Source organism: Ciona robusta, chromosome 2 (assembly GCF_009617815.1).
Source record: "Ciona robusta chromosome 2, ASM961781v2".
Lineage (NCBI taxonomy): Eukaryota > Metazoa > Chordata > Ascidiacea > Phlebobranchia > Cionidae > Ciona > Ciona robusta.
The window spans coordinates 6,757,258-6,779,288 of record NC_143236.1 but is presented as its reverse complement, the minus strand read 5'-3'; the positions used below and the strand labels follow the sequence as shown (position 1 = coordinate 6,779,288).

General features: G+C 35.3%; 3 protein-coding genes across 4 annotated transcripts; 1 reads left to right on the top strand and 2 right to left on the bottom strand.

Moving 5' to 3' along the window:
• Positions 1-859: 859 nt before the first annotated feature.
• Positions 860-20,973, top strand: LOC149740670 (uncharacterized). Of its 2 annotated transcripts, none has more exons than XM_089872402.1 (33): positions 860-1,075; positions 4,621-4,722; positions 5,111-5,163; positions 5,226-5,357; positions 6,114-6,256; positions 6,631-6,722; positions 6,953-7,108; positions 7,429-7,522; positions 7,878-8,102; positions 8,360-8,517; positions 9,052-9,138; positions 9,198-9,339; positions 9,492-9,597; positions 10,283-10,415; positions 10,771-10,941; positions 11,219-11,359; positions 11,659-11,812; positions 12,770-12,934; positions 13,139-13,184; positions 13,409-13,535; positions 13,937-14,053; positions 14,399-14,494; positions 14,788-14,909; positions 15,557-15,643; positions 16,079-16,194; positions 16,362-16,478; positions 16,587-16,724; positions 16,954-17,103; positions 17,598-17,704; positions 17,945-18,052; positions 19,503-19,628; positions 20,552-20,641; positions 20,696-20,973. In XM_089872402.1, exons 1-33 carry the CDS (start codon positions 950-952, stop codon positions 20,825-20,827), a joined length of 4,059 nt encoding a protein of 1,352 aa, XP_089728528.1. In that variant the 5' UTR covers positions 860-949; the 3' UTR covers positions 20,828-20,973. The 2 variants fall into 2 exon arrangements, with proteins under 2 accessions (XP_089728528.1, XP_089728527.1); XM_089872401.1 differs by having other exon boundaries at positions 6,114-6,259.
• On the bottom strand, positions 1,070-2,220 carry LOC149740672 (uncharacterized). The gene has a single exon (XM_089872452.1). The coding sequence runs from the start codon at positions 2,132-2,134 to the stop codon at positions 1,325-1,327; it is 810 nt and encodes a 269-aa protein (XP_089728578.1). The 5' UTR covers positions 2,135-2,220; the 3' UTR covers positions 1,070-1,324.
• On the bottom strand, positions 2,868-4,598 carry LOC149740671 (uncharacterized). Its single transcript, XM_089872461.1, has one exon. It carries the CDS (start codon positions 3,914-3,916, stop codon positions 3,218-3,220), a length of 699 nt encoding a protein of 232 aa, XP_089728587.1. The 5' UTR covers positions 3,917-4,598; the 3' UTR covers positions 2,868-3,217.
• Positions 20,974-22,031: the final 1,058 nt, after the last annotated feature.

Here is a 22,031-nt window from a genome sequence, read left to right as displayed (position 1 = left end):
AAAATCAAAATTGTTCCTAAAAAAATCATCCATTCAATTTAAAAATCAAAATTGGGTCCAAAATAAAATCGAAATATATATTAGGATTTGATTCTCAATTCTAAAAACACGTGTGGCTGCTTGTAATTTGCAGAGAAGAGCCGATGTCTAGAACACCTAACAACGATCCATTGTGGTTGTTTGATCTCGAACAATAGGAAACAAACGTTCGGTTAATATTTAATCTGGAATATAGAAATGATGACACAATCACTTGGCGACGCGTTATCGTCTCGAAGTGAAATATTTGTTGTTCGTCCTTCGGTAATTATGACAGTAGGTAGTGAGATAAGAAACCCTTGAAATTACCCCTAAAATTACATGTTGGTTGGAGCTATAGGTCAGTTTTAACGTAAGATCTTTTTAAAAGTTTTTAAATCACGATTGAGTAATATGGGGAAATATATGCTTATGGTTTCCATTTTACGCAACGGAATAATTGGAAACCGTGTCTACGTTTTCCCACCTGGTATAGGTATTACACAGATTATAAATACCGGAGAAAAAAAGAACGAATAGTTATAAAGCAGGTAGCATTTTTATGCTGTACTATATTTAAGAGTATTGGTGATACTAACAGATTGATAAGCATCGATTATTGTCAAGTGGCCCTTTATTGTGATACAGTTTGAGTGGAATATAGGTTTCGTAGCAAATATGAATTTTCATTAAGTGTACACTGATGTTAGCTTGTTAACCCGAAAGCACATGCCTAAAAGGATAGGAAAGGTTTATAATTTAAGACAACCGCTGTGTTATTTATTCGTATTATTTTAATCATTTACGCACGCTTAAAATTAAACGACTTTTCCAGAAGGTTCATTTGCATTATTTACAGAACGCAAGCTAAAGTTAGCAATAAAAACAATAAATGACGTGCATAGTAACGACGTAGCTTAATGACGTCATCATGGAAAAGAAAACAGAAAAATTACCGGGATCCTGGAAAAGCGGCTCTTACCAGAAAGCTATAGCCCGCGCTCGGCGCCGTCTAGCGGGGAAAGAAAAGGGTGAAATCACACCACAAGAATCAATTGTAAGTTTTGTTTTATTTCTGAAAACGACAAACAACTTAATTCAAATCACAAACAATGCTCTGTGTATTAGAATGTACCAGATTGAAGTACTACAGACAATAACAAGTATTTGGCAGAAGTCTAACTTAGTTGAAATTATAGGAATATAGTTATAATAAGATGGGTCCGTAACCGTTGTCTATATACAGGGCGCAAAAGTCATCAAAATAAAACCAAAATGTTTTACTTTTTTAAACGTTTTAGTTTATTCACTTGTGCTCCTTTCTTTGGTGAAGTTTCAAAGCAGCTTTTTGACTGAAAACAATCTTGCACTGGGAACACTTGTAAGAATTCTCGCCAGTGTGTATCTCTTCGTGCCTTTTCAATGTGTCTAATTGGTTAAAGGACTTGTTGCACACGGAGCATTTAAACGGCTTCTCTCCACTATGTATAAGCTGGTGACGACGTAAAGAATGTGATTGGGTAAAATTGGCGCCACAGGTTTCACACTTGTGGGGTTTTTCTCCGGTGTGAACTGTCTTGTGACTCTTCAGGCTAAAGCTGTTAGCAAACACTTTGTTACAAACTTTACAAACGTGTTCCTTTGGCTTGTCGTTATGTGCATTGTTCATATGCATCTTGAACAGGTTGCTCTGTGTAAAGGTCCTAGGGCAGTGCTCGCATGAATAGGTTTTGTCCACGTACCCTAAATGCTTATTCTGGTGTGTGTCGCGCTGGACCTCCGTGGAAAACATTAGGTCACATGTTGAACATTTGAATTGTTTTCCTTTTATTTCTCTCCTGATATGCCGCATCAAACTGTCCAAGCGCGAGAAACAGATACCGCATTTACGGCACTGTAACGGTTTGTCTCCAAAATGAATCTTGTAATGTTCTTTCTTAGTACCATACTCGTACTGCCGCTTACATAGCCTGCATATTGAATAACACTCATCACATTTGCGGCACTGAAAGGTTTCATCTCCATCATGCACTTTGTAGCGTTTTATCATGGAACGTCCTTTGAACTTTTGCTGGCACAAGCTGCATATCTTACCCTTAATGTTTTCTTTATTCATGTTTTGTCTTCCCAGCAAATTTCACAAATATCTAAAGTTTGAATTCCACCAGCTAGATACCAAACACATTTAACCTGTAAAGCAGGCAAACTTAGTCAAATATTCACTGATATTACAAACAACATAATGGCGCACCGAAAGGATGCGGGTTTTACCTAAAACCAGCGAAATAGAGTTTTATTACATAAAGCGAAACCTAGCTGTTTCTTATATAGTAAGGAGGGGGAAGTCGGGACACCTTTAGCACTTATTATCCAGATATCCTAATTGTGTTTTAAACAATTAACAACGGTCTATATGAGTCGTGAGGATACAGTTTCACAATTCTTTGAAAGTTCTTTGTTTACTACCAAACGGGACGAGGGAATAGAACAAAAAGGTGTCCCATCTTCCCCCACCCTACTATAATACCTTTAACAAACTTCCATATAACTCCCATAAGATGCGGTTTATAGTACGGAGACAACTAAACTGCTTTTGATACATCTTAGTTTTACTACGAAAAGCTAAACAATAGACCAAATCTGCCAATAATTGCTAACTCTGACATGGAGGGAGAACGAATGCTTCTTACGCAAGTGTTACGCAACTGGCCGTATCGGGAATGCTCCGGAAACAGCAAAAGGTCAGTCACGTGGGTAGCTCGTTTTACAACACAGTGTGCCGTGGCATACATTAGGAACCCTGGTATACAGTTACTTTCTACGTAATCAAGCTAACGTCGCAGCAAAAATTGCACTGTGGGTTCTGTACATTTATTGAATGTATGAATGTAACTTATTTATCCTTGCGTTGCAGGCAACGACAGCTGTTATAACACGGATGTTCTGTTTTATACACTTTTAACCTTAATACGACAAACAACTACTTTTAACACAAAAAAACTCTGTATAAACGGATGTACAGGATTAAAACACAACATAACACGTTTACAACACAGGTTTAACACAAACTGGGAGGGGGGCTAATTTAAAGTACGCAGGAATATACTAGCTTTAGCAGATAGGGAAAATCAACATGAAAAATAAAACCGACGATGGACCTATTTCTTTGTGAAGGTTAAGGATTGCATTGGTTTTACTTTTAATCAGTTGTATTGTTGGGTTGGGTTTTGTGTTTCTTTTTATCATGAAGTACCATTGTAGCTTTTTGACTGAACACTTTCTTGCACTTTGGACACTCGTACGCATTCTCGCCTGAATGTATTTCTCTGTGTCTTTTTAATGTACCGAACTGGTTAAACGACTTCTTACACACGCAACATTTAAACTCCTTCTTCCCGCTATGTATTACCTGATGACGATTCAAAGAATGTGATTGAGTAAACTGGGCGCCACAGGTTTTACATTTGTGATTTTTTTCTCCGGTATGCACTTTCTGATGATTCTTTAAACTGGAGGTGCTGGCAAGCACTTTATGGCATATCTTGCAAGTGGTACTTTTTACTGTTTTCCCGGTGTGATGACGTTCCATATGCACCGTGAAATGATTGCTTTGCCCAAAGGTCCTTGGGCAAAACTCGCAGGAGTAGAGTGTATCCACAATCCCCAAATGCTTTCTCTGATGTTTGTCACGTCGGGCTTTCATGGAGAACCTACGATCACACATCGAGCATTTAAACTGTTTCCCCTTCTTTTCTCTGTTGATATGCTGCCTTAACCCAGCCTCGCTCGATAAACATTTACCACATTTAGGACACTGAAACAGTTTATCCCCAAAATGAACATTGTTATGTTTTATCTTAGATCCATGGTCTGTTTCACCCTCTTTTTCTTCACTCATGTTACGTCCTTTCAACAAGTTAAGCAAGTTCCGGCTATATGTTCTATAAAATCTAAACCGACACGTTAAGCATATTCCAAACGATTTAATCAGTAAAAAGTACACCAACTAAATCGAATAAAACGTTACAAGCAAAAATATTACGAACTAAAGTGCTGCGCGTTTTACATAGAATTATAGCGAAGACTTCGTAAAAACAAGACTTATGTTTCCTAATATCGGTAACTGTTTCACCTAACTTATTTGAACTTGTTTTGATTCTTAATATAGTAGGGTAGGGAAGACGGGTCACTTTTAGCAGTCGTGATAACACGGGTTTATAAATCTTTAAATGTTTTTGTTTACTACCAAATGCGACGAGAAAATAAAAGGAAAATATGTCCCATCTTCCCCACCCTACTATATTCATCATATATCGGTAAATTCCAAATTAGCATTCCTAACAATACAACTACCGCAGTTGGTGCTACTACAAAGGCTGAACAGTTTAGGCCAGTATCTGGACACTGTGGTATATCGCGCGCACTTTACGTACAGCACATAGAATATTCATCGCTTCCCACGCGTACTTAAGCAACTGTATATGGTATATAACCTCCGCTAAGGAAATGTTTAGGAAAAGGCTGGGGATCAGTCGCAAGCGAACCACATTGTCAACTTCGCATTCCCTAATCACAACTCTATATGACATTAAATTTTCCCAGGCTTTGAAACAACAGCTTTTACCACTGACGAAACCCGATTATTCAAGATGGGCGAAAATAGACGCAGATAAAAAGCTCAAGACTCTGCACAGCAAATCAGCGGTAATCAGAACAATTTATTTATTATTTTTATCCCTGACACCTATACTATAATAGGCAATGAGAATAAATACAGAAATATATAACCGAAAGCTTACGACTCTAAAACAGCTTACAATTGTACATTGTAGAAAATTCGGGATACTATGCAATGACAATATCTGTCTTACCCCGACTTAGTATATAACATTACAGGAAACAATATTTTGTTGCGTAGATTTATTTACCGTAATAAAATCTATGATACTCAGTTTACGACTTCACGGCGACGCAAATATTAGGAATAAAAATAATGTAGAAGGTTTAAGTTAGACAGTTTTAAACTAATATTGTAATGCAGGCGACACCACCAAGTTAAATGGCGGCTCACTACAAACACTTATTTTACCAGGTGTCATCGAAACACGAAACATTGAACCGAGTACCCCAGAATTCGGCGCACGAGTAAGATTATTATGTCATAATAGAATTAACAACACAACACTTATCTGTGACGTAACAATCAGGTTCTTGTCATTGGCTGATCAGGCGCATCTTCATCCAACCGTGTCGCCCCTCGGCCAATCAGAATCGGGTATTTCGATGACGTATGACGACTTTGGATTATGCTCAGGATGCTTCCATCAAAAAGGCCCACAGTACGTCTTAGCTACGTCATAACCACGTCACTCTTATGTCATACCTATACGTCCCTCTTGCGTAATAAACTAAGTAACTTTTACTCCATATAACTATATATTTTACACCTAAACAAGTATTATCATGTTTACGAAATTAACGACGCTCTACTGAAAATAACTGTATACAATGTTGAATATTTGTATTTAATAACAAGTATTCATTAACTCTGACCTCATCAAGTCTTTATATTAAAACCTGTGTGCAACAAACTCATACTTACAAAATGGCCTGGCGAATGCTCAGGTCGTGTAAGTGTAAATGCTCAGCTGCAATCAGCGTCGGGCATGAAGCGCGTTTTGTAAGAAACGCCAGCAGCTGATATTCAGTTTTATGCTTTATTTAATTATAATTAGACGCGTAAACAGTGCACAACTATACCTGAGATACAACGACATCCGTTGTATATATTAGGGTGGGGGGAGATGGGACACTTTTATCACTTAATATCCAAATGTCCTGATTGTATTTTAAACAATTAACAATGGTCTATGAAAGTCGTGAGAAAATTGTTATATTATTATTTGATGTTCTTTGTTTATTACCAAATGAAAATACAATAAAAAGCTGTCCTATCTTCCCCGTCCTACTATAACACGAGTATGTTGTTATATACCTCGTGTCCCTTACGAGTTACCGCATCCGAATTTTGGTTGGCGAATAATATTTCCTTTTCATGTGGCCAATAATACATACAAACTTTTTTATAATTGCAGTCACCATTACATGGCCCCGGTAAGGGTGGGAGGCGGGTATTCAATTTACCAACGTCAGCGAGCTCGGTGGCTCGGATTGGACGAGAACCAAGTCACGTGGGACACAGTCCGATGGTTATCCGATCTTGGGAAATCCCCAAAAGGTGGTAAATTTAAACAAACAATACACATAATTGTTTGATGGAATTTCTATTTAGTATTGCGACCCTTACGTGATAGAGATTTGCTGTGTTTATATATAATATTAAAGTATATTCAAAGACCGCGTGTAGCGTTACTATTACAGATGGCGCAACTGCTGTATGTGCTTTATATACAAACACATCTTGTGTATTTTTTTTGTGAATGAAGAAATACGCAAGATGTGTCTTATAAACTACTTTTCACATGGTAGTATATACACATTATGCAGATTAAACCCCAAACTGCAGCATATGTTCCGCGTTTATTAAATAATGTACGTTTTTGACGTCATCCATAACTCGTTTAGTCTGAAAACGTAATTTGTTATTCTCAGATAAAACCGATGGGATCAGTTTTGGAGATGAGTATTCTGTCGAGTTGTTCAAACAGTTTATAATTAATGGAGGAGATGTCGCTTCATTAAAGGTAGACCTCATGCTCACTGTCAAGTTATAACATAAGTGTCTTACTATACACCAGATACACATAATGTATTTACACACCCCAAGTTCACTATCGAGTTATAACATGGGTGTCTTACTATACACCAGATACACATAGTGTATTTACACAACTCATGCTCAATGTCAAGTTATAACACTGGTTCTGACATAAACGATGTACTAATAGAACCACATGCCGTTACAACATTACAGGAATACTTGGAATCGAACTTTAACTCCACAGTGTTGACCGAATTAAAAGAATCTGGTGTAAACGTGCAGCTAATCACTGAGTACGCGGAAATGTATCGGCAACATGTAAAACGAATCTTGCACGAAAATAAAAAGGAGCAATCAGATCTCACTAAGGTGATTTAAACTTTGAAATAACATTGATATATTGTTTGAGTTCCTGAGCAGGGTTTTGAACCTTTAACCCTATGGGTCACACTCCAGTTTTTACTTAACTTAAATAAGATGGTTTTAAAATCAAATTTTAAGAGATAGAAGTTCAATACTTTTAAAACAACTAAAAACTATCCATCATAAATTTAGATTACTTTGGTTTTATTACAATTAGGCAAACATAACATATAATTTAAATCAGTTTGGAAATTAAATGACTACAGCTTGCATACATACAAGCATATTGATGATGTCAAATCTGTTTATATCATTGTAATCTGCAGAGACTTGCCCACAAAGTGGATCTTGCTACTTTATATACAGCCATAGAAAGTGAAGGTGTCAATATGGGAATGCTGGTAAAATATTTAACAGGAGGTAGGAATACCTACATGCTAAATATCTTCTTCATTATAATATTTTGTAAGACTTGAAATGGGCCTTAATTTTATAAAAGTTTTAAATGTGAGTGTATTAAGTTATATTCTGGTGCGTGTCAATGTTATGGTATTCTAGTAATATTAATATATCTAAAAGTGATCTCAACGAAGTTACCGAACACATAATCGAGTATGAGGTGTATGAAACAAAACATTTCTTTTTAACAACTGTTGTTGCCCCGCCACAAAAGGTAAAACAGCAAAAAAAGGGTTGAACTAACTTGAGTTTGTTTACAAGTTACCACATTTATGAAAATGTCATTGTTGTGTTAACAATGTTGATTGTTACGTAGGAAGAAACGATAGTGATGTCATAGACTTCGAAGCTTGTGGTGGAAACATTGAAATTTTAGAACATTACGTTGAGCAAATTAATCAAGAACCCCTCTGTGATATCATAATAAAAAACTTTCAAGAACAGTGGACGAAAGACAATGAAATTAGAATGTCTGAGATATTTCTAGAGTTTGTAAGAAATGGAGGTGATTTGGCAACATTGAAGAAGTTTGCTGCTGGAGGTGAATAAATATTTAATATATTTTCAATGTAATTTTAGTTGCTGATAATATACATCATCACTTAAAGACATGTTGACTGAATAACCTAGGCAACCCTTGGTTTATAGCAGTTTGAATAACAGATGTTATTGTATATAGGCTAAGCCTAGCGCCATCTTTGGGTTTCTGATCTATATTTGTTCAGCAGAATACCAGGGTGCTACCACCTAGACCTCGCATAGTTTATAGACACCTAATAATAGAGAGTATTTATTCAGATAAATACTTGCTTGGGGCAGAAGATGACTTGATGTTAATTGAGGCTTGCATGGGGGAATTCCCTAACCAAGAAACACTCCTGAAGCATCTTGAAACTTTTCTTACAAAGTTTCATCACCAGTTTGCGAGTGCTAACCTCCTGCAGGAATATATTGAGGTAATGAATGAATGTAATTTCAACTTGCTTTATCTTTGGGTGTCCCGTTAACGACAGTTGTTGTAACTCGGGTGTTCATACACCTAGTGCCAGCTTACGAGTTACTATTTATGGTACTTTAAGGGTGTTTTCTTTAATGAATGAAGGGTGTTTGTGTAAGGGGTTTTGAGGTTGGGTAACCTAACTGGGTTGAATGTTTGGATTATATATTATATGCTTAGTGTTTATTTTAAATGTATTTTGAATATTAGGCCTAAATAATTTATGCTGTGATTAATATTTGGTAAAATACTAATTGGTTATCAGCATCCAGTGTGTGTTAGATGTGCAGGTGATTTAGCAAACATTTTCCTAAACTGTGTTATTATTTTATGAAGAATATTGAAAACAATTTTGATAGGTTTAAGAACCCCTGCTATAAATAACAAGGGACCTATTAAATTGGTTACGTTCTAAAATTAAACTAATTAACAGTACAGAATGAATAATATAATAGATTGAATATTAATTAATATGATGAATAATATTATTCAGAATGGTGGCCGAGTATCACAACTAAAGTCATATGTAAAAGAAGAAAAAGAAAAAACTCACAAAACACCAGGAAACCAACTTCTTCAGGTGAGATTGTGATGTAATAAACCTCTCAATGATGTAATAATCAGCTTGTGATGTCATAGAAAATCGGCGATGTGTTTAGACATGACCCGACACTTCGAAGCGATCTCGAAAATTTTCCGGATGATCCAGAAATAATTGAAGCTTATGTTATTAATGGAGGGAGTTTCCCAAAACTGGTACAAGCTGTATCCGATGTTTTGGGTGGGTTTTATAAACTTTAATTTTAACTGAGAAAAATTGTTAAAAAGGATGTATAATTTTTTAAATTATGCTGCAATTTATTTACATTGTATTTAAAGTTTAAACTATTTTAATATATACATAAATAGGCTTTGAAACCTATTTTTTAACAGACAAACCAAAATTAGAAAGTTATGTCAAATCTCGAACTAATGAAGTTTTTCGTAAATTTGCGTTTCGTGAACGGAGTAAAACGAAAAAAGATTCAAAAAGGCCAAGGTTGGTTTAACTAACTCTATCTTTTTTTAGTATCCTACATACTTTTTATTTGATTTATAGATTTTTTTTTAAGATTGTTTATGTGAATGCCAATTTACCGATTTCAAAAATGTATATGTTACCTTTTAACCATTTTATGTTAAGTGTCAAATTAACTTACACTTAAGCTGTATAGTGTTTGTTAGTATATCCTAACTCTTTATAGCAGGGCTTTTTAACCTTTATCCTTACCCCCATTAAATACCTAATTCTCGCACTTCCATATTAAAATGATTTAGCATCCCCACACCCCCTAGGAATGTATGAATGAATGTAACTTACTTTATCCTCGCGTGGCCGGAAAACGACAGTCGTTATCACACGGGTTTAACACCTCGTGCCAGCTTACGAGTTACCATGTATGTTACTTTGTGGGTGATTATTTTTTGGGATTTTTTCATTTTTTTATGTATGGCTGATAATTTGGACAACCCATTAGTAACCATTGGATTGGAGCAATTGTCGTTAAGTGTCTTGCCCAAGGACACATAGGCCCATAATGGTAGCAGCGACTAGCCTTGAACCCATTACCTAATGGTTAGGCAGGCGCGCTAACCACTACGCCATGGCGCCGAACACTTTCCGCACCCCTGGTTGGAAAACCCTTTATATCTTTATGTTAACCACCTATCTACTTCCACCATAGTTCAGCCCCAGATAGATTATCTCGTGTTTTACTTCCTACTTTACTCGGGAAAGCTCGTGCTGATCTCGTATATGATGAGCTGGTGGAAGCCGACCAATCATTGATGAGAAATGAGGGGCGTTGTCTTTCTCTTGTAAGTTAACTTGTAACTTGTAAGTTTGGGAGTGGAATATAGAAAAAGAACAGCCATTTTAAATGGGTTGTTAAAGCTACATCTTATAACATACAACATATTTAAATGTACATTTATTATTTACCTTTTAGTTTATTAAACAAGGTTTTATAATTTAACTTATCATCACAGTTATTTAAACTTGTCACCTTTATCACATTTTATATTTTAGTTAAAATGTTCCTAAAAATACACATAAAATTATATTTTTTTTGTTCTTTAGTTTTTGATTTATCTACAAATAAAAAAAATCATTGTTTGATTTTTTTTAAAGATCAGCAAATGTGTTTTGTTCTAACACAACATACCTCTTTAGGCAATTAACTTAGAGCACATGACCACAAACCATTTAACCGATGTAAAAATATCCGAGCGCCAACTTATTAAACGCCTTGTACGACGTTTATCCGCATCTGATGTTTCATCTTTGTCTCCAATAACCGGAAAACGAAGACACACTTTGTGGATCCCACCCCCGCCATTTGAGGTGAAAATGGAAGTATTTGTTTGTATACAATGCCTGCATATACCTCGTGCTTACTGTTGTGTAGTAATAGAAATCTCTTATATTAGCTATAGTATGTATACCAGTGGTGGCAAATGAAGCTATTACAAGTGGCAAAATGAATGTGCACCTAATAATCTAAAATGTTATATAGTACAAAACTTTAACACCAGTAAAATACAACTGTAACACTAGCAAAATATAAGCCTCAAATTGCTGTGAAAATGCACTAAAACTTATCGAATACCTTTATTACCAGATAAAGAAAAGCACAACCCAGCTCACATTACCACAATCTCCATTCACCTCAAACAGAATCTACCAGATCCCATCCTTAAGTGAGGAATATATCCTGGATGTTGAGAAAAGACAGAGACAAGAGCTTGATATTTTAAAAAGGGTGAGGGGATTGTGACATCATAATACTTGGGGTGGGGGCAATTTAAGCAGATGGAATGAAATTGGTGATACAACTTGCATTGGTATGCAGCAAATTTGAATGTTCATTTTTATTATCATCGGTTCTCATGTCCATAGTCGAGTCACTGATAATTTTTCAACAGAGATGTTATTCAAAACCCCCGAAAAAACAAAGTTAAAATAAACTACAGTTTTACATTATATACGATGAATGAAATCTTTTTACATGACTTTGTACGTGTTTTACCTAAAGAATTAAATATCAAACTACCTTTTCAGACTTTTATGTTGGAGCAATTTCAAAAAAGTTGGAAATTAGCGATTACGAGCCCAAGAGGATCCATTATATCGGCTGATTATCAACAAAGTGATCAGCTTCCTATTAATGTAACAAGTCAACAGATAACCAAGGCACTTAAACCACTAAAGAGAGGTGAGTGAATTATGAAATCAGATATATACCAGAGGGCAGAAAAAATAAGGGCATCCTTGCGTAACATTTCAAAGAGAATTTGGTTTATTTAGATTTTTCAAAACTTTTTATTATATAAGGCCAGCACATATATTATATTCCCAACCATTGAGTTTACACATGTTATAACCAATATACAGTATGTTAAAAAGCATTTATATTAATGAATGTTTTTCAAAACACAACATGGGTATTTGTAATCAAGGAAGTTAAATATTAAACAAAAACATCAAACATAAATCATTTACTAGATATTTGTTTCACATTATTGGTGTTTTGCATGAGCTGTGTATGTGTTGATTATTTAGAGATATATTAAAAAAATATAAAACTGTGTTTGCACCACATAGCAGCGAAGAGTTACTGCAAAATTATTTTAATATCGGATAGCAATAATGGCAATATTTACAGACCAGTGTTATATTTCTTTGTTCATTTTTTGGCGTTATTTTCTCTTAGCTAAGGTCAGTAGGACAGTTTAAATAATTGATGAGATATAATTTACTGTGAAAGTGGGCTAACCACAGTATAACTCCTGTATTAGAAGGAGAAACATACTGTGAGTAGAATGGTAGCATTTTTAGGTAAAAAATATGTAGATATGTACTTTTAAGTGAAAAATATGTCGCTCCAATTATTCGGTAACTTTTCCTATTTTGTATAATGTACAAATATTAATCTTATTCCATTAAATTGTCTGCCATTTGGCAAAATTTTATCAGGGTTTGTTTCTAAATTAGAAAGATCAATTATCCAAATAATATTTACGAGAGCCTAAAAACATTTGTAACTAACCTATGTGTCTGTAATAAGGCAAGATTTAGTTAAATAAGTTAGTGTTTACTCCTTGTTATAATGCAATGTGACAGTATAACATTTCATATAACATATTTATGCAAAATTTCCTTTTTATATTAGATAAAAAATCAAGAAGAGAGAGGCACCGAGAAAAAATGAAAGCGGTGAAGCATGAAGGTCATGTGAGTAGGAGAGAATCTCCATCAGGAAGAAGCAGTCGGTCATCAACAAGTTTATTGATGGTTCCAACTGCTGAAGAATTGGAAGATAAAAAAGCAATACCAGGTGATCATGATATATTTAGTACTGTGGTTTAAGATAGATACAGTGTTTTTTTACAATTAATAAACTGTTTTGTTTACCACCAGATAGGGGACTAAAATAAAATGAAAACAACCATCTTTTTTACCCCAACCTACTATGTTTTATTTTTAAAGCAATATGGCTCAATAATAAATCAACTTTGAATAAATTATAAATTTTTTGCAGTTATAACTTTGAACCATGGAGAAATGGTGGATTTCCCTGAGTTGGAGTAAGTATATTGGACTTTTCATATTACAAAGAACTGCATAAAAAAACTGCATCACCAAAGAACTGCACCACGCCTGTATTTAGGGCCCCAATATTGAGATGAATTTATAAAACTGTTTCACTGAGCATTTTAATCTTTCTCCATAAAACTATTAACAAATTTATTTTTTTTAAACTAAACTTTAATTTACTTTTAATTTTATAAAACTAAACTTTTATTTATAGAACGGCAGACAAGACTGAACACGAACCAGAAACAGTGTTGCAGGTTGAAAAAGATGAAGAAGAAGTTGCTGGAAACACTGCTCCAACTATTAAGATAGAAATTAATTTGTCGACAGCTAAAACGGAGGTAAGCTGACAGTTAGCATGAAGTTTATGAATACATCATGTTTGTCTGGCGTATAAGAATACACCCATGTTATAATTTGACAGTGAACATGAAGTGTATTGATACACCATATGTGTCTGATGTACAAGAAGACACTAGTGAAATCTTGAAAATGAGCATGAGGTGGATGAATATACCATGAGTGTGGGATGTATTAGAAGACACTAATGTTATAACTTAAGCATAAATTTCATCTGCCAAGCATCTTAACATAAACTCAAACAAAAATAAAACAAAAACAACTAGATTTTTCCCCAAACTACACAAAAGTACTAAAGTAAAAATTAGAATAAATACTCTCCATGTATGTTAATGGATTGTAACGACCGTGTGTTCTAAACAATTGTTTTCACATTTTCTAGAATATTCCACAAATTTCACTTAATGAGGCCACAAAGATAAAAGTTGAAAAAAACAAAGTGTTCACGAAAGTTGTTCCAAAGACAACGTTTGCAACTGCATTTGGTCCCAAACTTGCGGTTAGTTGTATTAAATACTTCAAATTCTATAGGTTTGAGGTCAGGGAAGCATGCTAAGGGACTGGAAATTTAGAAAAATGTGCCACAGTACCATAAACCAATTATTTTGGTCAATGTACACAAATTTAAGTGGTTTCAATCCGGTCCACTGAAAAAAATTGCGACAAGAAGAGGGAACACTAAATCATTAGATTTGCACCCAAAACAAAAGGTTGGGAAATACAAACAACAGAAAATATTAATCTCACATTTTTTAACGTTAACTTAAATTGACTGTACATTAAAATTTTAATCATGTTTAGCAGATAAATTACTTTTTATAAATTTTTCTATATGTCGCAACAGAGTTCAAGTTACAGCAACTTTATGACGTTGAAGAATTTACAAAAGATGAAAGAAAACCCAGAAACTTTGGTTGAAAAGTTGAGTGTAAGAGAACAGGTTGGTATGTTAGTGTTGTATCTTATTGTTAGTTGTAGTTATGTAACAAATAAATACTATGTTTTTTGAACAACAGTTTAATCTTAATGTCTAACTGTCAAAATTGTTGATAATTTTTGTAAGATCTGTTTTATATTAATACTATATACTATAGTACTGTGGGGTAAAAACTACCAAATGGAACAAATATGCATTATATTACAGTCCAACCTACAATATACCCAACAACAGATTATCAAAACAAAGATTATCAGAACTCAAAATAAATTATATAAAACAAACTTACATTTTAGCTTTCCTCCAAGTCCGAAAGTAATTTGTCCAAGTTAGTAACACCAGCTCAATCTAAAACATGGGATGAAATATCAAAAGAGATTTTGTTGCGTAAGAACAGTAGAACTCGGAGAAAAAGCAGGTAATTGTGATGTCTTACAATGAATGTAACTTATTATTATCTTGCGGTGGAGCAAGGACAGTCATTATAATACGGGTGTTCTGTTTTATACACCTGGTACTGCTTACAAGACTTAACTTTTTAGGTAAAATTTTTTTGGAATTTTGTTTAATGTGTGGCTGACACAATTTTGGACAACTGTAAGTGTCTTACCCAAGGTCACAAATGCCTACTATGGTTACGGAACTTGTTACTTTACTGGTAGATACAGTGTTCTAACCACCGCTCTGAAGTCATTGTACAATGCCTACTTTATGCTGGAATTATTATGTGAATACAAAAGATAATTTCATATTAGATGATTCTGCTGTAACAATATACAACAACATGTCATTACCTTAGTAGCAAACCATTGATTTTAGTGAATGGCGGTTTAACTAGAAATAAACTGCCTGCATTCTTAGGATTGTAACTAAAGGAACAACAAGTTTTACAATGTCTACACAGCTTTTTAAAGTATTAGCATTTTATGGATATGGTAAAAACAGTATTGCAAATTGGCAAAAATTTATAACACTTGTTATAGAATAAAAAATTAGTGTAAACAGTTTAAACTTAGGATTTAATTTGGTTTGTTACAGGATAAATTACAATTTATGTCTTACCAGTGTCAGTACAGTTTCCGAAACAGAAGACATCATTGAAAAGAAACCAGCAAAGATGGTTGACTTGCTGAAGCAATATTGTATAATAAGGTGACAAATATGGTTGTTGATATATAATAATGTAACATTATGTTTTAAAGTTGTTTCCCTAAAAACAAAAGCTTTGGCATTTGACTAATAAACTCATAAAGGGGGGTCGGCAAAAGGGGTGTTTTGGAAAATAATCGTCCATATTTTTAACTTATAATATATATTTCACTCACCCATCTTAACCGAACACTCAAGTTTCACTTTTCCCACCAAGTTCTTCATGCTTAATGCCAAGATATAATATAGTTGTCTTCATATCCCCCAGACATAAATGTTGTATGAAATTTTTTTGTGAGCACATTTTTACATTTTTAGAAATTCCTTTCATGCGAGGCTGTTCTACAAATCCATGTTTAATGTTTGTCTTCCAACACTTTACGGCCCCAAGTATACTAAACCATACCACTATTAAAATATGTCATTTTATATTAACAGAGAAGACAGACTGCCTGCATACAGAAGAGTATTCGATAAATACGTCATCATTAAAAGCATGAGAGATCGAGAAAGAAGGTTAGAAAAAAAAAGAGAAAACAAACCAACAACAGAAGGTCAGTTGTTGGGTTTTTCTTGTTGTTTTCACAGAAATTTTTTAATGTTGCCAAAGTTATTTACACTAAAGTTACAATCTTGTAATCTTCAAGGATTTCTATTTTTAGTGGGCGGCAAGTTTTTTTTAAATCAAAAGATTAAACTTAATGGTCATCACTGTTTTCAGCATCAAAAGAAGATGGTGAAAGTTCAGCAGAATATTTGTTGGAGAAGAATATGTTTGTGTTGGAAAAACTACAAGAACAAATTGTGGAGCTACAAGAGAAAATAAAAGTCGCAAAATGTAAGTGGAGTGTTAAAGCTTTATGTTACATTTCCTGCTCACTGTCCAGTTATATGAGTGTCTACTTATATATCTCACTGTCGGTTAACAACATGTCAATATTTCCAGTTGAAGTCAACCGGGCAGTTGCCATAGCAGCACGCGCCAACTATAGTGATGTCATAAAGACAAAAAAATCTCCACCAAGTGGTAAAACATCTTCGGTGTTTGGAATAAAATCACCTGAAGCACGAACAGAAAAACGGCGTGAGTTTTAATATTCAGTTGAAGATAAACTGATACTTGTGAAGAATTCTTTTGTTGTCAATTTGGTAAAACGAGATATAAGTAGTGAAAATTCTTCACTAACACTTGTTTATCATTTGGTGTATTTTTACTTTTAAAATAAATGTAAATATTAAGGCTGTTATACTACATTACTGCTAGCTAGATTACCTTTATTATTAGTTGTTCATCCATAGTTTTATTTTTTTAGGTAATTCTGACGAAGACATACTACAGCACTTGAGCGCCTCCATGCGGCAAAAATGCGAGGCTCAGATGGAAGTTCGTGACCGTAAGGTGGTGCTAGAGCATCTGCGAGGACGCACGAAACGACTTTTGTCGAGACAAAAGACAATAGAAGGTTGGTTGTGACGTCATAATGGTTATGGTGATATCACAACCCAAGTATGTCGAATTACGTCAAACGTCGTCGCGTTAAACGTTCGAATACACCTGAGTGGTATCGCCAATTAACCCATCGTATCCTTTATGATGCGATAAACAGAATGTTGAGGCTTATTGGGGCGTAGTTTTAAACTGTAAAATAAATCTAAAAACGCGATTCTTTTATAAACCGTAAGTCTAGTCCGACGGCTATTAAACTAAAATCTGTAGTGGGTCAGATTTTATACTGGCGTAGAGTATTAACACGTGCCTGCTTCATTCCATACCATATGTGGTGATTTTATACACCTCATGCTGACTGTCGAGTTAGCATACTTTCATGTTTATCTTCGGAGCGGGAAACCAAGGGTTCAACGTAGAGGTGTTTTGCGCCAATGCGGCTTCATACACCTCGTAACAACGATTTTGTAGTGTTCGTTTCTCATCACATTAACCATTATTTCGTCACAGAATCCAGCAAGAAGTTGATTAAAGAGATGGAAAAAGAGAAAATAAACCGTGGAATTAAAAGTCGAAATATGGAACCGTTCACACGAAAACAAAGCGCGATTTACAGGGTATGACGTCATTATATCCTCGCGCGTATGATTGTTACGTGTAGTGTGAAACAAATACGTCTGTCAACGCGATAAACTAATACCTCCCGGACGAGGAAAACCGCTTTCCCCGCTTCCCGCGGTGATTGTTTCGTGTTCCAGAACCCGGGAATCTTTTTACCGATTGTTAAAGTGTGTCGTGTCAACACTGGGCGAGTATGACGTCACAAAGCTCATTATGTAACGATTGTTCGTTAACAGGAGCTCCATCCTACGAGCGAGGAGTTTATTGACGTAAGTGACTTGAAAGATGCACTCAGGGAAATCGGAGCAAAACTCAGGTTCTTCGACGAAAGTCAATTTACTGAGGTGAGAATACACGAATGGATAAACGGCAAACAGTGTACTGGTTCGTGAGATAAACGACGGACAATCTACCGTATCAGAAAACCAAAAGCAAAAGTTTCTGTGTTTCATTAATCACGCTACAAGACATATAACATAGTTTACACGCCACACTACACCAAGATCATACCACGCCACACGAAGTTCATGCCACGCCACACAAAGTTCATGCTACGCCACATATTTGGCATATGCTGCTTGTAATGTAATATTTCCCAGAGCAGCAAACAAGGTCAAAGGCGATCAACCAGAACGCCTTGCCCCGCTGTTGCGAAACAGGGGGCTTTGTGACGTAGAAAAGCTGTATTGATCAATACTTCAGTATAGAACGCAGTGAAGCGTCAAGATGTCATATCACGAGAATAAATTTATTTTCGTGGTTAAGTGGGCATCGCTATATATAATCTTCGTGTCATTGTAAATAAGAAAACCAAGGAAATGTTTGCGCTTCACAAATAAATAACTTCGCGAACTCGCTAAATCCTTTAGGAGGTAATCCTGCACTAAAAACCGCTAACAAATCCAACAAAAACAGTTTTTTTTATATAATTTCCGCCTTCCGCAATAAAATCTTTAAATAAAACCCCGGCTATAAAAAAGATATTCCGGTTATAAAAAAACGACAAGAAACGGCTGCTTAAGGAATTTGGTCGAGATAACGTATGGGAGTTGTGGGAATACTGTACAAGCAAGATTGTGTTACGTAGAAATAATGGGAGTGTATGTACCATGTTTGTTACCGAGGGGAAATTGTTGCTTTGCATTGGCATTAGTCGCACCACAAACAAGCAGATAACAGCTTCGTTCAACGGGCGTGGTTTTTGTAAACGTTTTAAAATTAAAATGAGGTTACATTTTTAATTTGAACCGTACATGTTTTACGTGAAAGCATGTTTTAATGGGTTTGGTCTTGAGAAACGTGACGTTTATAAAAGCGGGTTGGTGGTTTTAGTTTGAATTAAACCAGAAGGGAAGCGTTGACATTTAATCATTTTTCACAAATAAAAAAAAAAAATGGAAAGAAAATGTTAAAATCAACTGTCGAAGCAGAAAAAAAATTGTTTAAACACTAGGATCACAAAGCTGAATTTGTATAGTTCATAACACTATACATCATACACCTCATGTACACTGTCCAGTTATGACATAAATGTCTTCTTATACACCATAGCCTACACACACGGTTTAATCATACACCTCATACTCACTGTCGGGTAATCATTTTACCACCAACAGTAACAGTTTTAGTTTTGTACCGACGGCGACATTTTTTAATTATGTGTGACAATCCACGCGGAAGTATTCCGACTCGAAATGTTATAAGTTCTCTTATTACCATCAGGAAGCCATCAGCTTAAATCTAAAGTATTGCTTATTGATTGTTACCGGTATCGGTTTATTGATGCTCCCACAGGGAATACGGGACGAAGGAAAACTTACATTCAGAGCATTCTGCGTTGTGGCAGCGCTCAACGAAAGGAAAAAGGATTTGCACAAAGAAGGAGACGCAACATTGGCTGCAAAGCTAAAAGCATGCAAGGTGACATAAATGCATGCACCATAACGAACATAGGACTGTTCATACGAATGCATGTATGAATGTAACTTATTTATCCTCGCGCGACCTGAAACGACAGTCGTTATAACAGGCGTGTTCTGTTTCACCCCCTCATCCCTTTTTGAGTTACCACGTATGTAACTATAGAAGTATATAGTAGAGTGGGGAAAGATAGGATACCTTTTCATTCGATTTTCTAACTTGGTAGTATAAGTAAACAAAGAACAATCAAACAATTATAAAACTGTATCTTTACGACTCTCATAGACCGTTGTTAATTGTTTAAAACACGATTAGGATGTTTTGATATTATGTGCTGAGTGTGTCCCATCTTACCCCACAATACTATAAATATATTTACATATTTGCCATTTCAAGTAAGCGGGTTTAGCAGCTGTTTAGGATGCTTACTGTACTAAAATGCGATTACTGACTGTAAGCCAACAATTCTAATTCGCATTCAAAACATCCATAGCGTTAAGTAACGTCGTGTTGCTTATGCAAATTGAACCAGCGTCTTAACGAACAATATAGTAAGCATGAAACGTAGCGTTTATTGTAAAAAAACAAACTAAAAAGTGAAACATAATGTTAAGTATGCTGACTGTAGTTTTTATTGTTTTTCGTTTGTGGTGAAAACGCAAACGCAGCATTTTAGTTGTTGAGCGTTGTTTACATACGGGTAACTTACATGTTGTAAAATAACACATCACCGCAATATAATGCCTATAAACCTTAAGCAAACCAATAAGGCCAATTTAAATGTTATAGAACGGTTAAACAGGTTGCAAACAAATTTCAAAGGCAATATACTTGAAACGCAAAGCCCTTATGCTAAGGTCGCAACTAAGTGTGATGCCAGTTCCCATGGTATCGATCGCAGTGTTGACCGTTTACTTTTACAGGACCACTATTCAAGTCTGTTAGGACCCAATCTGGAAACACTGCAAAGTGACTTGGCGGCGGTCGGGATACCGCGTTTACAACGCGAAGAGGTCGGTTCGCTTTTTCATTGTTTACTCACGATAAATCATTGTTTGTATTGTTAGATCATAAAGAAGCTATCGCGGGGCAACTCGGGACGACTCGATTTTCTAGACTTCGTGACGTATGCTCCTTTATTCGTCAACATTCATCAAACAATCGTCAAGAACCCGTTTCCTATCGTCCAATCAACGTAGCACACTGATCACGTGATACAACTAACACGTCACACCCCCACAAACGTCATTTTTGCGCCAAAGAAAAAAGAAACCTAATTTAAAAATTATGTTTTACATTGTCTGCAATAAAGAGTAAGATTAAATAAACGAAGTGTTCAATTTTATTCTGGTTTGAAAAGAAATCAATATATAGTATATGTAGGCTGGGGAGTATGATTAATGTTTTTATTCTCTTTTATTATTCCATTTGCCTGTACATTTGCTATAATGTAACAAATATAGGTTGATATTACCATATACACACAACTCTAAAAGAGCGTTGTTAATTGTTATAAACACGGTTAGAAAACATTCGAAATTATGCGCTAACCGCTAACGATATCCATCTTTCCCCACAGTACTTTACTATTTTAGGTTTTAAATTTAAACCGCTATTGTTGTGTCGATAAAGAAACTAGATTAACCAGATTCAAACACAAGGTGTTCCTGCTCACGGTTATTTATAAATATAACGGTTATGCTTCTAAATATAGAAACTACCCCACTAGTAAAGCAAGCAAGTGAAAACAGGGAAGTATTTTCAGCGTTTGCTATCGGTTTCCACGCTTGCTCTTGGCTCATGTGCTTTCCACTGTGACGTCACTATACTAACTGTGATGTAAATATTATTATGAGAAACCTTACGTTTCGTGGTTGGGGGTTCTAGTAATAGCGGGTGACAATTACATGTACTATGACAGACTTTGACAGTAACTGTGATATATTCCGTGAAATTGGCCTTGATCTAGTGCTCATGAAGTTGGATGATTCAATTTGAATAATAGACTGATGGTATACAGTAGGGTGGGGGGAAGTCGGGATACCTTTAGCATATAATATTCAAATATCCTGATAGTGTTTTAAACAATTAACAACGGTATATTGAAGTCGTGAGGATACGGTTAAATATTTCTTTCAGTTTTCTTTGTTTATTGCCAAATAAAACGAGAAAATAGAATGAAAGGTGTTCCATTTTGCCCACCCCACTGGCCTACTATATATTTGTGATTTTTCTCGATTACGTATTTCATAGCGTTTGCCTATAAAAGTAAGTTAAACATTGTGACGTAAGAAAGAACAAGGAAAGTGGGTTCGGGAGTTTTGAGAAAATACTCCTGTGACGTCATCGGAAACCCAGCGGCGTAAGTGTCGTAGTTATTATGACGTAACAGCGGCCAGTCTA

What these genes read in the sequence shown, in the direction of transcription:
- LOC149740671 (XM_089872461.1), bottom strand. Translation starts at nt 3,916, where the DNA reads ATGAGTGAAGAAAAAGAGGGTGAAACAGACCATGGATCTAAGATAAAA.
- LOC149740670 (XM_089872401.1), top strand. Translation starts at nt 950, where the DNA reads ATGGAAAAGAAAACAGAAAAATTACCGGGATCCTGGAAAAGCGGCTCT. An exon ending in GGTAAAATATTTAACAGGAG is followed by an intron (nt 7,523 to 7,877) that starts GTAGGAATACCT and finishes ATTGTTACGTAG; the next exon opens with GAAGAAACGATAGTGATGTC. An exon ending in GAAAATAAAAGTCGCAAAAT is followed by an intron (nt 16,479 to 16,586) that starts GTAAGTGGAGTG and finishes CAATATTTCCAG; the next exon opens with TTGAAGTCAACCGGGCAGTT.
- LOC149740672 (XM_089872452.1), bottom strand. Translation starts at nt 2,134, where the DNA reads ATGAATAAAGAAAACATTAAGGGTAAGATATGCAGCTTGTGCCAGCAA.